Below are 12,950 nucleotides of genomic sequence, written 5' to 3' on the forward strand. Positions count from 1 at the left end.
AGACCCACTCGGGCCTGACAATCTTTCTGACCCTCCTCCCCAGTCTTTTACAGGCATTTCTTGTTCTTTCTTAATCTGCACGGTAATTATTTACTGCTCTAAACGCTGGCCGTGCTCTGCCATGTGTGAGTGACTTTTACTCACGTTTCTCTGTGGCTGTGGATTCTGGCTGTGTTTATGTTTGGAGGGAAATTATAGGTTGAGCTGCACATTTATGAGTTCCAACTACCTTTTAAAGCAAGCAAGAACTTGAAAGCATTAGGATGTTTGTCAGACATGCCACATTTCTTTTTAATTGAAATGTACTTGAAATTTGTCAATTATGTTTTCATGATTGCATAAACCCTGTGGCAACAAAAATGCGTAAAACTGTTTTACACAAATGGTTCTATGAGGTGCAGTTAACATAACTGGGCTCTTCTGGAATTTCTTCATGTGTAACAATGTGTGATGTGTTTTTTTACATAACACCTGTAAACATGAGCATTAGTGTCAACATCTCGGCTGGTTTGAGCTGTGGCTTTCTTTCTCCTGACTGTTGTAACCGATGTGGCTGTCCTCTTCCTCCTCCCATGCAACCAGCTTCTTTTAGTCTGCTTTTTTTTAAAACCTGAATTTCCTCTTCATCTGCTTAGCCAATAAATAGCAGGAGGGACCCTCAGCTCGAGCAGTACCAATCTCCTCCTCTTAAACTCAGCATCCATCTGACACCATGTGGTCCCAGGCTGTAGCTCTGCTGCTTGCCTGCTACCTTTGGCCAGCTGAGGCTCAGGGTGACGGCAGGAGACAAAGCCTCTGGGATGAGCCCATCAGATTCAGCACCAAGGCTAAGGACATGTGCAACATGATCGTCACTGGTCACAGGGAATACACAAAGTTGAGGCTGTCATGCCAGAGCAACAGGCGCTCCTACTGGTGTGAGTATGTGGGCAAGCCTCAAACCTGCCGCACTTACAACAAAAACCCTCGGCACTACTTTGTCCAGATGATGTGGAACCTGAGAAAGCTCCACAATGCCTGCCAGGCACCGAGACAGATCAAACCTCACATGTGCAGGAAGGCGACCGATGAATCTCAGATGGTCTTCTCATCTGCTTCATTCTCCCGGCCATCACCAGAGGGTCCTTCTAGGACAGGAACGAGACCAGTAAGACCTCAAGCTCCACTTGCACCTACAGGGCCTGATTCAGCAAGACAAGCTGCCACAAAAACCATCCGAGTGCCACAAAGAGTAAAGACCACACAGAGAACGGGTCCAGGACCGACGACACCTCCTGTTGAGAGCAATGCTAAGAGGATGGCTCGGCAGTACTGCTGGAGGTCACTGGCAGGCATCTGCTCCTTCTTCATTGGTTTGTTTAGGAAATAACCAGGAAGGTAAGCAGCAGTACTCGGCCTCTCTACTAATACACAACACTTATTATGTTGTTTTATGACTAATCCAACAGCACTGTGGTGGAATGTGGGTATTTAGTCAAGAGTGCCTTCAGCACATATGTGCAAAATTCTAACTTTTTTCTCTTCTATTACTGATGTGCATAATATTCAACTGTACATGCATTTATCCCTCTATTATATTTGCAGATTTACAATTATGATGAAGATAACTTCTGATGTCTAATTAAACCAGCCATTGGAGGGAAATTCCAGACCAGCAGTACTTCAGTCCAGGGTAGAAGAACTCCAGTGCGCTCTTCAGGGGAAGCAGTGGTACTGCAGTGACTTTCAAAAGCACCTTTCTGACTGAATCTTACATGCATCATCATTGACTGAGATCCAGTCTGGAAGACCTTCACAACCTTTACTAATGTTTTGCATGAACAACCTGTACGAAATGGTACTGCTTTACCATGTGATAAGATATGTATTTATGTTTGTTTACTTGTATAATCACTTCATACTGAATATTACATTGTTTGAAGTGATCTGAGTTTGTTTTTTTCTTTTTGGACAAAAAAGGAAGTGAGTACTGTATTAGTGTATTTGATGGAATGATATACCAAATGTGAAACTGTTTTATTAAATAAATAAATAATTAAATATGATTCAATCTCTGTGCAAATCATTTTTATTTTACTGATACCTTCCTGATAAAGAAAAAATAGTCCTGCAATAAAAATGTACATTAAATAAGAGCAATATTAAAAATGGCTTCTCTGTGGTATTATAATGTCTTATGATCATAAATACTGTATGGTATTCTTAAACTATAAGAATCACCTGCTTTCCCGTACTCCACATATTCGGTGTTTGGTGCTTCAGGCTTTGAGTTTTCCAAGTTCAATCATTCATTGATTTTTCTCCTGCAGACATCTGGCTCCTTTCAAGATATTTCAAGTCATTTTATCTTTGGCGCGCTGCACTCACAGACGGAGTAGTGACGATCTTAAAAGACTCTTTAAAATAAAGAGCTTAAACTATTCTAAAACAGGTGGGACTTCTTAAAGCAGGCAGCACAATCTGCCTCAACAGATAACTTTTTGTCCTGATATCTCAACATGAGTCTGGACAGTGTTTATAATTATTCAAACTCATGAAAAAACAGAAGCTTAAGGTCTCTGCCTTTGGTGGTTTAATTAAGTTTGGACTCTAACTGAGTAAGTGTGAGAATATGTTGCAGTGTAGCTGATAAACATGAATGAATTTGTGAAGTAGCAAGTTATTTAACTTCATTGCCAGGTAAATAAGGTAGTTTTTCTGGTTTTGGTGATAGATTTTCCAGGATCTTTTATTTTCTACAGGACATCTTTTACATGTATCTGTCTTTGGATGATTGCAATTTGAAGATACATGTACCAGGTTCAAAATATCCTTCATCGATCCCTGTCACTGGTTTGCTAGTCCGAGCTCAAGAAACTTTCTAAGCCCTTCAGTCATGCTATGTGTGTGTGTGTGTGTGTGTGTGTGTGTGTGTGTGTGTGTGTGTTTGAAGGGGAGGGCTGATTATGCAGCAGCAAACTGCAAGCTGCAGGTAAAGGAGACTCTGACTCTCATGTGTCAGGACTGCAAACCGAAGTTTCTCTGAAAATTTGAGGTAAGTAAAGTCACCACTGTTTCATCTGCTGTCAGTCTGTAACGGTGCCCAAATTGGTTTTAGTGCAGTGTTTGGACTTGCTGTGTGTGTGTGTGTGTGTGTGTGTGTAGTGGATATTTATGCTAGTGCCTTCTATATAATAAATTCACCTTAGTGCTCCTAAACGATGCATCATGCGCAATACTTCTCTGATTAAATAACACCTGATAATCTGGTTCAATATGCTTAATATTGCTACAGGAACTTGCATTGCTGAGTGTCTACACTTAGTGAAGCTGTATGGTAGATTGTTTCATTTTACCGACTTTTAAACCAACAATTACAGCAGTTTTTTTGTCACCGCCTTTAGATGAATCAAAATCCACTTACTTACAGTAACATATTATAAAACGTACTATCAAAATCCTATTTATGTCTGACCTTTTATATTACCTGCACCATCTTTCATATCCTTTCTTAATGCCTTTTTAGCCATAGCCTCCACATCAAGCCAAGAACATCTTCACAACTATACGTTTTCTTTGAAATGTAGTGTGTCTTTCCAAAAAGACAAATATAAGGGATTTGAGCTCAGACAACTAAATCTGAATGTATTTTTGGCAGGGTGTGTTCTGTTGGGCTCATGGCTTTCCTTACCAATATCACAATCCTTCTGGTCCTGGCTTGTATTTCCCATCAGCTGATGGTGGGCAGCTGTCAAAAGGGCCGTGGACGTAGGGGAAGAGATGTGGACAGAGGTCAACACAAGGATAGGTCGGGGCTAAAGGTGAGCCGCCAACCCAAATCCGTCTCTGCACAGCCCATTAAAGGCAAACTGGTCACCAAAGACAAGTCTGACTGCACCTGGGCTGCGACAGGTGAGGACCTCTTCATCCTCGGTGTCACCTGCAAGAAAGGGGACACAAGCTTCAGCTGCGAGTATGCTGCCAGACCGGCTGTTTGTCCCCAATATGCCTCCAATGTTAAACTCTACTGGAAGCAGATTGCCAGGGCACTGAGGAAGCAAAAGAATCTGTGCCAGAACAATAATGCATTGGTCAAGGCGGGTATTTGCAAAAGAGCTGCAGCAGATGCTCATTTCCGACTCCGTGTTTCACAGAAAAAGAAGACTGCCCCGCCTTATATTGCACCCTTTGCACCCAAAACGGTTAAATCCTGTCAGCCTGGTAACAAGAAGTTGGCAAAGGAATACTGCAATGACGCCTGGTCGAGTTTTTGCACATTCTTTTTTACTATGGTGCAGGATTATGATTGCTGAGGAGGAAAAAAGTAAACGAAACTGAATTAGATCTGTCTTTGTAAGCAGTCACATCAATACTTATCTAGTTACAGACTCTTTATAGATGCTTGCTGCTTAGCAGAAAGATTTTCATAGAACTGTTTGATTTAGAGTGCACACTTTCCTATTGTTAACAGTGGTTTTACCCATTAATAAATACTTCTCTGTCCATTTTTTAATGTTGCTTTCTGATTTGTCCATTTTGAAGAATTTATCTGGGGTGACAACTTGTTCTTTCAGAAATTGGTATTGAGACATAAACGTAGAATATAATGTGTTTCTCCCTCTTAGAAACACATACACAATTAAAGCACAGCCTGTACCCATACCATTTCTGTCTCTAGAGCTTATTACTTTACGTAATTTCACTTAAAGACATTTGTTTTCCATCACAGTCTTACTGAAATTACCTCTCCTCCTCAATTTTAAGAAGCCTACTTAAACAAAACTACCCTGTCTGTCCGTAAACTGTGTAATTTATGTCAAACCCATTTTCTGTCGTTCCCAAATGTGCACAGCCCTGCTGAAGGCATTTGCTGGGAGATTAGACGTTTGAGCATGTTGGGTATTGACACAGTAATTTAACCAGAGGGAGTGTGATTTCTAGAAGCCTTAGCCTGCATACTTTGGCACTGACAAGCCTCTGAATCCACGCTCTCAGTGTGAAACCGCAAAAACTTCACATGTTCACCTTGCATAATTAAAGCCAAAGGGCAGCAGGGTCCAAATAGATCAGATAGCAAAAACATCAGGCAGGTCAAAGTGAAGATTTCATTATGTTTGGCATTTAGAGCATTATCAGTAGAACTTCCCACACTTCGGCTTCAAAGCTATTGATGCTTTAAAATAACATCTGCTGGGACAAACCATACCTGTCTTGCTTTTATATATATATGTGTGTGTGTGTGTGTGTGTGTGTGTGTGTGTGTGTGTGTGTGTGTGTGTGTGTGTGTGTGTGTGTGTGTGTGTGTGTATGTCATTGTTTTCCTAGTACTTAAGCAATACTGTATCAAAATATTGCATAAAGTAAAATGTTTGACGTGTTAATGAGCTGCATACACTCATCAATAAAGTACACAGTGTAATCTGTTTTCTTATTGTCAAAAAATTATTTTACTGTCACATTTGCTTCCAAACAACAAGAGTGGAGTTATCAAACAGAACAGTCCATCCTGTAACAAATAATTCTTTGCTTACAAAAGATGTTGATGATGTCCCTTTCAGAGTTTCAGGATGCACATTTATAGTTTTTGCTATTTTTGGTTTCTTGAGGGTAACAGGCCACATTGGTAATTCATCGAGCACACCTGAAGCATCAGCAGCAGAAACTGTCAGTACTGACATTTACCAGTCACACACAGATCTGTAAGAGGCAGCTACAACTTTCTTCCAGGAGAGCAGCTCAAACAGACCAAAACAGAGCAATGTTAACACATGCTGCAATTTTAGAAGAGAAGACTCTCCTTTTTCTTGATGACTTGATCTTCACCTGCTGCCGTAGCATATAGTTTATATATATGAATATATGTAGCATAGCACACCCACAGCTGAAATGCATCAAGTTCACATTCTCGGAAGGTTGCATTCTGGACTTTGTAGGAAATCTGTTATTGGCAGATGAGAAAAACCCAAAGTAATGTGGCTACAGCGAAAAGCAAATTAGAGGGCAGTCGCACAGTCACTGCAGGAATGCAGCGAATATAGAAGTATATTTAAGGAGGAGTTTTCCTTCAAGCAAGATTTTAAAACACCAGCTGCTGAAAACACAAGACTTTAATTCTACTGGGCAGCTGGTGAAATGTGACGCAAGGCACTCTGAGAGCGTGAATACGCTCAGTAAAAATAGTTTCCACAAAAACATTACAAGAACACCTGCACACTCTTAATTTAACAACTCTAAGAATAATTTGATTCAATAACTTCAAGACCAACATTGGTGCCTACAGCTGGTTAAATGGGTTATATATATAGGCATCAACTGTCCTTTCAAATGGTAGCAAACCAAAACAATATTACTGACTCACATTAAAGGGGTTTAACAGTAATGCTGGAAAATTGGACTAAACTAGCGTCACATTTTAATAAGCAATCACTGTCCTGACCAGCAATGTGTCTGTTCTAAACCAGACCCATCTCAGAAGGCATATGACCCCCAACTGTTCTTATTCTGTGTTTTCCAAAAAGTGACTACACCTACTGAAAATACACAAATTGAATTGCTACCTAGCTGTTTATAGATAGATAGATAGATAGATAGATAGATAGATAGATAGATAGATAGATAGATAGATAGATAGATAGATAGATAGATAGATAGATATACATATCAGTGACTAAACATGGGCTAACACATGTATTGTGCTGCTGTAGCACACTTTGCATAAAAGTGTCCAGCTGAGACTAAATTTTTTGCTATGTTTGCTGCACAGTAATTTATCTTGTCAGGACATCTTAGAAGCTCAGAATGAAACTCAGTTAAATATCTCATTCCTCAAAAAGGTTGTTGTCCACGTGCAGTAATTACCATAAACAAGAATAAATATTTGACATACAAATGGATTACAGACTGTAACATAATGGTTTTCACAGAAACATGGCTGATTGAGCTAGCAGGATGCTACGTGCTTAGGGCAGACAGGACAACAGACGACTCTGGTAGGACCAGAGGTGGAGGTGTAAGCATTTATACAAACAAACCTAGGTGCAGGGACACTGCAAGGCAATCAAGAGGCACTTTTCTGCCAACCTGGAATTTCTCCTGGTTAGATGTAGACCTTTCTATCAGCAATCTGCTGTGACTGCTGTCCCCACAGATTCTGATGCTAAGCTTGGAATGAATAAACTGCGTGCTGCCATTAGCAAACCCCAGATCTAACACCTGAAGGCCGCTTTTATTGTTGCTCCTAAATTTTACCAACATGTCTCCTGCCCCATGAGAGAAGACAAGACCCTGGCCCATGTTTACACAAACGTACCTGAGGCATACAGAGCCATCCCTCTCCCCCACCTGGGACAGTCAGACCATGTGTCATTGTTCCTACTCCCCAGGTACTCACCGCTCATCAAACGTGTGAAACCAGCGATGAGAACAGTTAAAGTGTGCCAAGAGGGAGTCAACTCTGCACTACAGCACCAGTTTCAACCCACTGACTGGAGCGTATTTGCCACTAAAGCCTCTGTGGATTCTTACGCGGACATAGATACGTCCACCCCTTCAGTTCTAGACTACTTTAACACCAGTATCAACAGGTTTAAGAAATAATTACAGCTGAAATCATTTTGTTCTTCAGGTATGATCTTGTCCCTAAAATCAGTGGTAAATATCTTTTTTATCACAGCTTTAAACATGAACAAATAAAACTGTCATTCATTAGTAGACCTCCACTTTGATTACATTCTGCACTTGTTCACACTCAAAAGTTACACCTGTTGGCATTTTTTAAGCTGCACTAAAGAGGTCATGTTTCGTTTAAAGGACGATATGAGTAGCAAACCTTCAGAAAATGACCAGATTCTGCAGCTATGCAGATTATAAACTTACATGTCTTTGCATAAGAACTGTTTTCGATAGAGGGCAAATTTATACTGCTGGCACCGAATAAACAATGATTTTTTTTTTTGTAAAACTAGATGGGAGTGTCTCTCAGTTTGGTAGGAGATCAGTCACCTGATTTAGAGGCTCCAGTTGGTAAAAAAAGGTTTAAAATGTTCCTGCTACACACTCCTGTTGAGTACCGTAGTTGGCTGTTCTTCTATCAAAACACCAAAGCCAAAGGCATCCTTCCTGGGTGGAGCCTGAATAGTGTGGACTTACAGGTGGTCTGACTGCCTGCAGCTCCTGATTGGCTGAGAGGTGTGAGCCTTGTTCAAACCAAAAGTAAGGCAAAACACACTCCTGCAGTACTGACACTAAGGAGATTTAGCACAGTGTGTGTGTGAGAGAGAGAGAGAGAGAGAGAGAGAGAGAGAGAGAGTGTGTGTGTGCCCAGCTTACATACTCAAGTGAATGCCCCTGTGTGTGCGTGTGAATTAGCGTTTGGTTCATAAAGAGCTTTACTCAGTGGAGCCAAGATTACAAAGAACTAAAGGGAATTAATGAAACTCAACAAAAATCACATTGTTAGCATGAAATCAAACTGATAAGATGTTGGTGGCCGATCTGGACCCAGCAAACGAGAAACCAGCATTCACCGGGCTGCAACATAAACTGGCCCGCAACTGACAAAAATCATAACGTCACATTTTCACGATCAGAGATGAGTAAACGACCAACCCCATACATTTTCAGCAAAAAAGTTACACAAGCATACGACACAGTGCAAAAATAACACGACTTCATCATTTTTCAGGTCTGAGAATGAAATGTGTCACTGGAGAATTGTTTACAGCATCTTAGAGTGCAAACTGATTTATGACAGCCTGGACTTTCAGCCACTGGCCACACAGTAGCTGACTCATGCTTACTGACTGTATCGATCATCAGTTATAGTCTGTCTTAGGTACTCCCGCTTGAAGTTAAAAAAAAAAATCTGACAAGAAAACCCTCAATCTTGCTCTACATTTGAACCAGTTTTCTCCTCTCAGTATACAAAATGTAAGCATATTGTGTTTTGAGGTTTCACTGAACACATAATAAACTCAACATGTTCCTGATTAACATTCTCATTTTAAAAATGGATTTGTTAAATCAGGACAGTTTTTAGCGTTAAAACTGAAATGCTGCAATTCAGCAGGTTTACTCTAATAAATTAAGCCTCTTTCAGGCATGGATGTTTTTCCTTTAATCTGACAGCAAAAGAAAGTGTCAGCTTCATGTCTGAATGAACACATAAGTGGTATACTATGAGCTGCATGAAGTCCTTTGGGGAAGGATATTTCCTCCAAAAACATCACAGACTGTACAAATGACACAGTTTGCTGCTAAAATCACAAAACCTTTCTCATTCCCTTGGTTCTATACTTTTATATGTATGAATTGAAACGCGCATTTTTAAAAAAAAAAGTGCTGCAATGACAACAGAGCCAGGTGACATTAATGAGGAGCACCAACAATGAATGTAACCCAGCGAAATGTTAACAGGACCAACAAGTTTAGTTTGTTGTGCATGAGATCTTCATCTGAATTAAATACCTGCTGCATCAGACAACAGCAAGATCTATACGAACAACTTCATTCATTACTCATAACTGTAAATTATCCCCGTCATGGAAACAGTCTCTCGTGTACTAGTGCATTAAAACCAAACCAAGCACAAAGTCTTTAAACTCAGATTTTGCAAATTTGCCTCAGTGGAGCCTTTATCTTTCTTCACTGTATCCAACTGTTACTACCACGGCCCTTTTACAGTAACCGTCTCAGACACTCGTACATACCTGTCTGATTTGGCTCCTCATGCTCAGCCACACTCTCTGTGATGCTCTTCCTTCTTCCTGGCTCATCTCCTGACGCTCTCCCTCACTCTCTGGTCTGGAGCCGTGTGGTTGCACCTCATCTTAAATCACATTTTTAGAGTTCGTAAGAATAATATCATTGTGCACAGTTTTCTATTCAAAATTGATTAACCATGGTAGAAATTAAAATAACATGTACCTTATATATATTTTGCTGATTTAACAATTCTAATAATTTCAATTCTGAACATCTGACTCAATTATCAGTTTTTATCCCTCTGCATGGACGTGATGCTGACAGTGGTCAATAGTTCCTGGTGATGCCCAGGAATTAGATTCAAGCAGGTTATAGTTTGTAAAAACATCTACTAGAACATAGAACAATTACAAAATGTCATATTATAATTTATGATTACATCTTCTGGCTTTACCCTCACATATTTCACATGTTTTACATGAAAATTTTATGGGATCACAAAGCTCTCCTACATTCTCTGACCAGGAGCTGTTGAGGTTTGTCCCCTGCAGAAAAGCAGGCTCTTTAGCAATATGTATATGTTAAAGATGAAATTCATTCACAACACTAAAGATGGCCGACAAATTAAAGCAAAGCCCAAATCAAGTGTCGTAGGTCACCATGTACCATCATAGCAGCTTCAGTGCTCTTTGGTATTGATTATCTAAGTCTCTGAAATTCGACTGGAAGGGGACACCATTCTTCCACAAGACATCTCTTGTTCGTTTATTTGGTGTCTTGATGAAGATGACCCAGCATGTGTCATAGGCCTCCCAACGGTATGATTATCAGCAGATTTTCACCTTCAGTCCTGAGTAGCATCGCCACATTGTGCTATCATCATCCTTGCATGCATTTCTCAACTTCAAATTCAGCGCATACTTTGTTTTCAGTTTGTCTTGTATTTTTAAACGTTGAGGCCAGCAGAATGGCTCCGACCAAGCACAGTGATTCATGCAGGGCTCACAGAACATCCCTACCGAAGCTTCTTTTAAGACTTCACATACTGACCATCTATTCTATCAGTCATAAGATTTAACTAACCCATATTAAATTTTTTATGCATATGCTAATAATTACATACATTTTAGATTCTAAGGCTGTATATTTCAGCATATCTATTAAATATATGTAAACACATACTTATAATAATAATCATAATAACAATACATATACATATACAATTAAGTAATACACACTACCCGAGAGTCTCACTGTATTACATTACAGTAGATTGTGAACTGTCTTTCCTTATCATAAATACAGGCATTGCCATCACAAATTAATGCAGAAGAGACAAAAACGTTAAAACTGTCCAGAATGCAGGAAGTGAACAGCATGACACAAATGTAAACTATGTCCATTGTGTAAATGTTTTTTTGTTGTTGTTGTTTTCCATTAATTTGAAACTTGTGTGTATGTACAGATAAGATGAACAGTGTATTTGATTAAAGAGTGTAATATTCATTTAACTAGCTTGTTTGTTTATTAACTCTAAAAAGACCTACTTCACGTTAAATAAATTGTTGCAGGAAATAGTCACATATCTACTATATTACCTTACCAGCTGGCTCTGTTCATCTGAGACGCCTCCATCAGCTCTTCTCCTTCTGGAAGGCAGTTGCTGATATAGCTCCCGTTATGTTTCCTCGCGCACAAGTTAGCTAGCTAGCTAAGATATACATGCGGCAAAGTTAGGCAACTTGACGCAAACGCGACAAGTCTAGAGCATAGGTGGACATTTTTAAGCATGAGAAATAAGTGTGGTCAAACTATTCGTTGTTAATCTTCTCCACAACTTCAAAACTCTCCAACGAAGCCCTCAAAATTTCGACGTTAGCAGCTTCGGATGCTACGATGTCACGTGACAGGGGGCAGAGGGCAAAGCTTTGCGCCACTTTTTTTTTTTTTTTTTTTTTTTTGGTGTTTGTTTGGTTGACTTTTGTTTGTTTGTTTTTTGTTCTGCTTTCGAATGTCTTTCTGTGCTGCCACAACAGAAAAAAAAAGAAATAAAAAATAAAAAGAAATAAATATTTACAAATGCTTCCCTTGGGATATACAGATCGGGCAAATGGTTGTTGCCAGGGCAACTCTAGCCCAGCATTGCGCATGTCCATTAGCGTGACATTTTAATTGCCCTTCTGCTTCTGTTTAAAGTCCCTCTTTAATCTTGATTTAACCCCTAAAATTCCCAATCAAGATATATTTTCCAGTATATAAATAACACCATATAGAAATGTTAAGAAGGTTTTAAAAAATATATAAATTTTCCCCTCGAGAAGGTCTTTAAGTGTTGAAATCTTATCAAAGCTGCTATTTAACAGCATACTTACGTGGAAAACAGTATCATATCTGAAATTAAATAATAAATGAGATTACCTGCAATGAAAAGTTTTCAAAAAATCTACTTGTGGCTCCTTTGCTGAATGATTTAAACTGCACATGACGGCAACAATCAATCTGCCAGTCATTATGCAATGAATTGAAGTGAATAGACGTCTGCAGGGAGAGCAGGAGCCTCTAAGGAAAAACATGCCAATACATGAAAAACACTTTTCAAGTCAAACCTTCAGGTGGTTTCTGACTGCATAACGCAATGTCTGGCAGACAGGCGTTTGTAAGAATGTTTGGAGGATTTCTGAACCCCATGATCATATAGGCACAGTTTATGATATGCATGGCTGCACATGGTCATTAGGATGACTTTATAAATCCTAACACAAATCCTCATTTACATAATTGTGTCAAGGCATTAGGTAAACAAGCTTGCTGCTCCAACTCCCTCACAGATCCTCCTGCCCTGAGTTTAGCTATTGAAATTCCCTAAGGGATGAATATCTATCTATCTATCTATCTATCTATCTATCTATCTATCTGACACAGTGTATGCATCATACTGAAACAGAAAAGAAAAAACATCTCAAGTAAAGGGACAATGTTTAATCACCACAGAGATGCTTTGATGGTTTCAAATTATTGCAAACTCAACCAGCCAGAAACTTTAGATCACGTTGACCTGAGTTACAAGGACGTGAGAGGAAACATGCAAACAAGACAGTAAAACATATGAAAGATTACACATGTTACTTATGTTGAACAGTACAGATAAAATCAAGGGCTGAAAAACAAAGAGTTGACCAAAGAAACCTGAGCTGGTAACAAAATAATACCTAAGAAAGTTTTTAACAAATTGAATTCTGAGCCAATTTGAATGTGTGAACACTAAAAGA

General features: G+C 39.4%; 2 protein-coding genes across 2 annotated transcripts; both read left to right on the forward strand.

Moving 5' to 3' along the window:
* Positions 1-676: 676 nt before the first annotated feature.
* Positions 677-1,963, forward strand: fgfbp2a (fibroblast growth factor binding protein 2a). Its single transcript, XM_008297542.1, has 2 exons — positions 677-1,377; positions 1,585-1,963. Exon 1 carries the CDS (start codon positions 713-715, stop codon positions 1,367-1,369), a length of 657 nt encoding a protein of 218 aa, XP_008295764.1. The 5' UTR covers positions 677-712; the 3' UTR covers positions 1,370-1,377; positions 1,585-1,963.
* A 1,693-nt stretch (positions 1,964-3,656) lies between these two features.
* fgfbp1a (fibroblast growth factor binding protein 1a) lies at positions 3,657-4,527 on the forward strand. The gene has a single exon (XM_008297541.1). It carries the CDS (start codon positions 3,657-3,659, stop codon positions 4,290-4,292), a length of 636 nt encoding a protein of 211 aa, XP_008295763.1. The 3' UTR covers positions 4,293-4,527.
* Positions 4,528-12,950: the final 8,423 nt, after the last annotated feature.

The sequence above is a fragment of the Stegastes partitus genome, unplaced genomic scaffold, assembly GCF_000690725.1.
Source record: "Stegastes partitus isolate 25-593 unplaced genomic scaffold, Stegastes_partitus-1.0.2 Scaffold1228, whole genome shotgun sequence".
Lineage (NCBI taxonomy): Eukaryota > Metazoa > Chordata > Actinopteri > Pomacentridae > Stegastes > Stegastes partitus.

What these genes read in the sequence shown, in the direction of transcription:
- fgfbp2a (XM_008297542.1), top strand. Translation starts at nt 713, where the DNA reads ATGTGGTCCCAGGCTGTAGCTCTGCTGCTTGCCTGCTACCTTTGGCCA.
- fgfbp1a (XM_008297541.1), top strand. Translation starts at nt 3,657, where the DNA reads ATGGCTTTCCTTACCAATATCACAATCCTTCTGGTCCTGGCTTGTATT.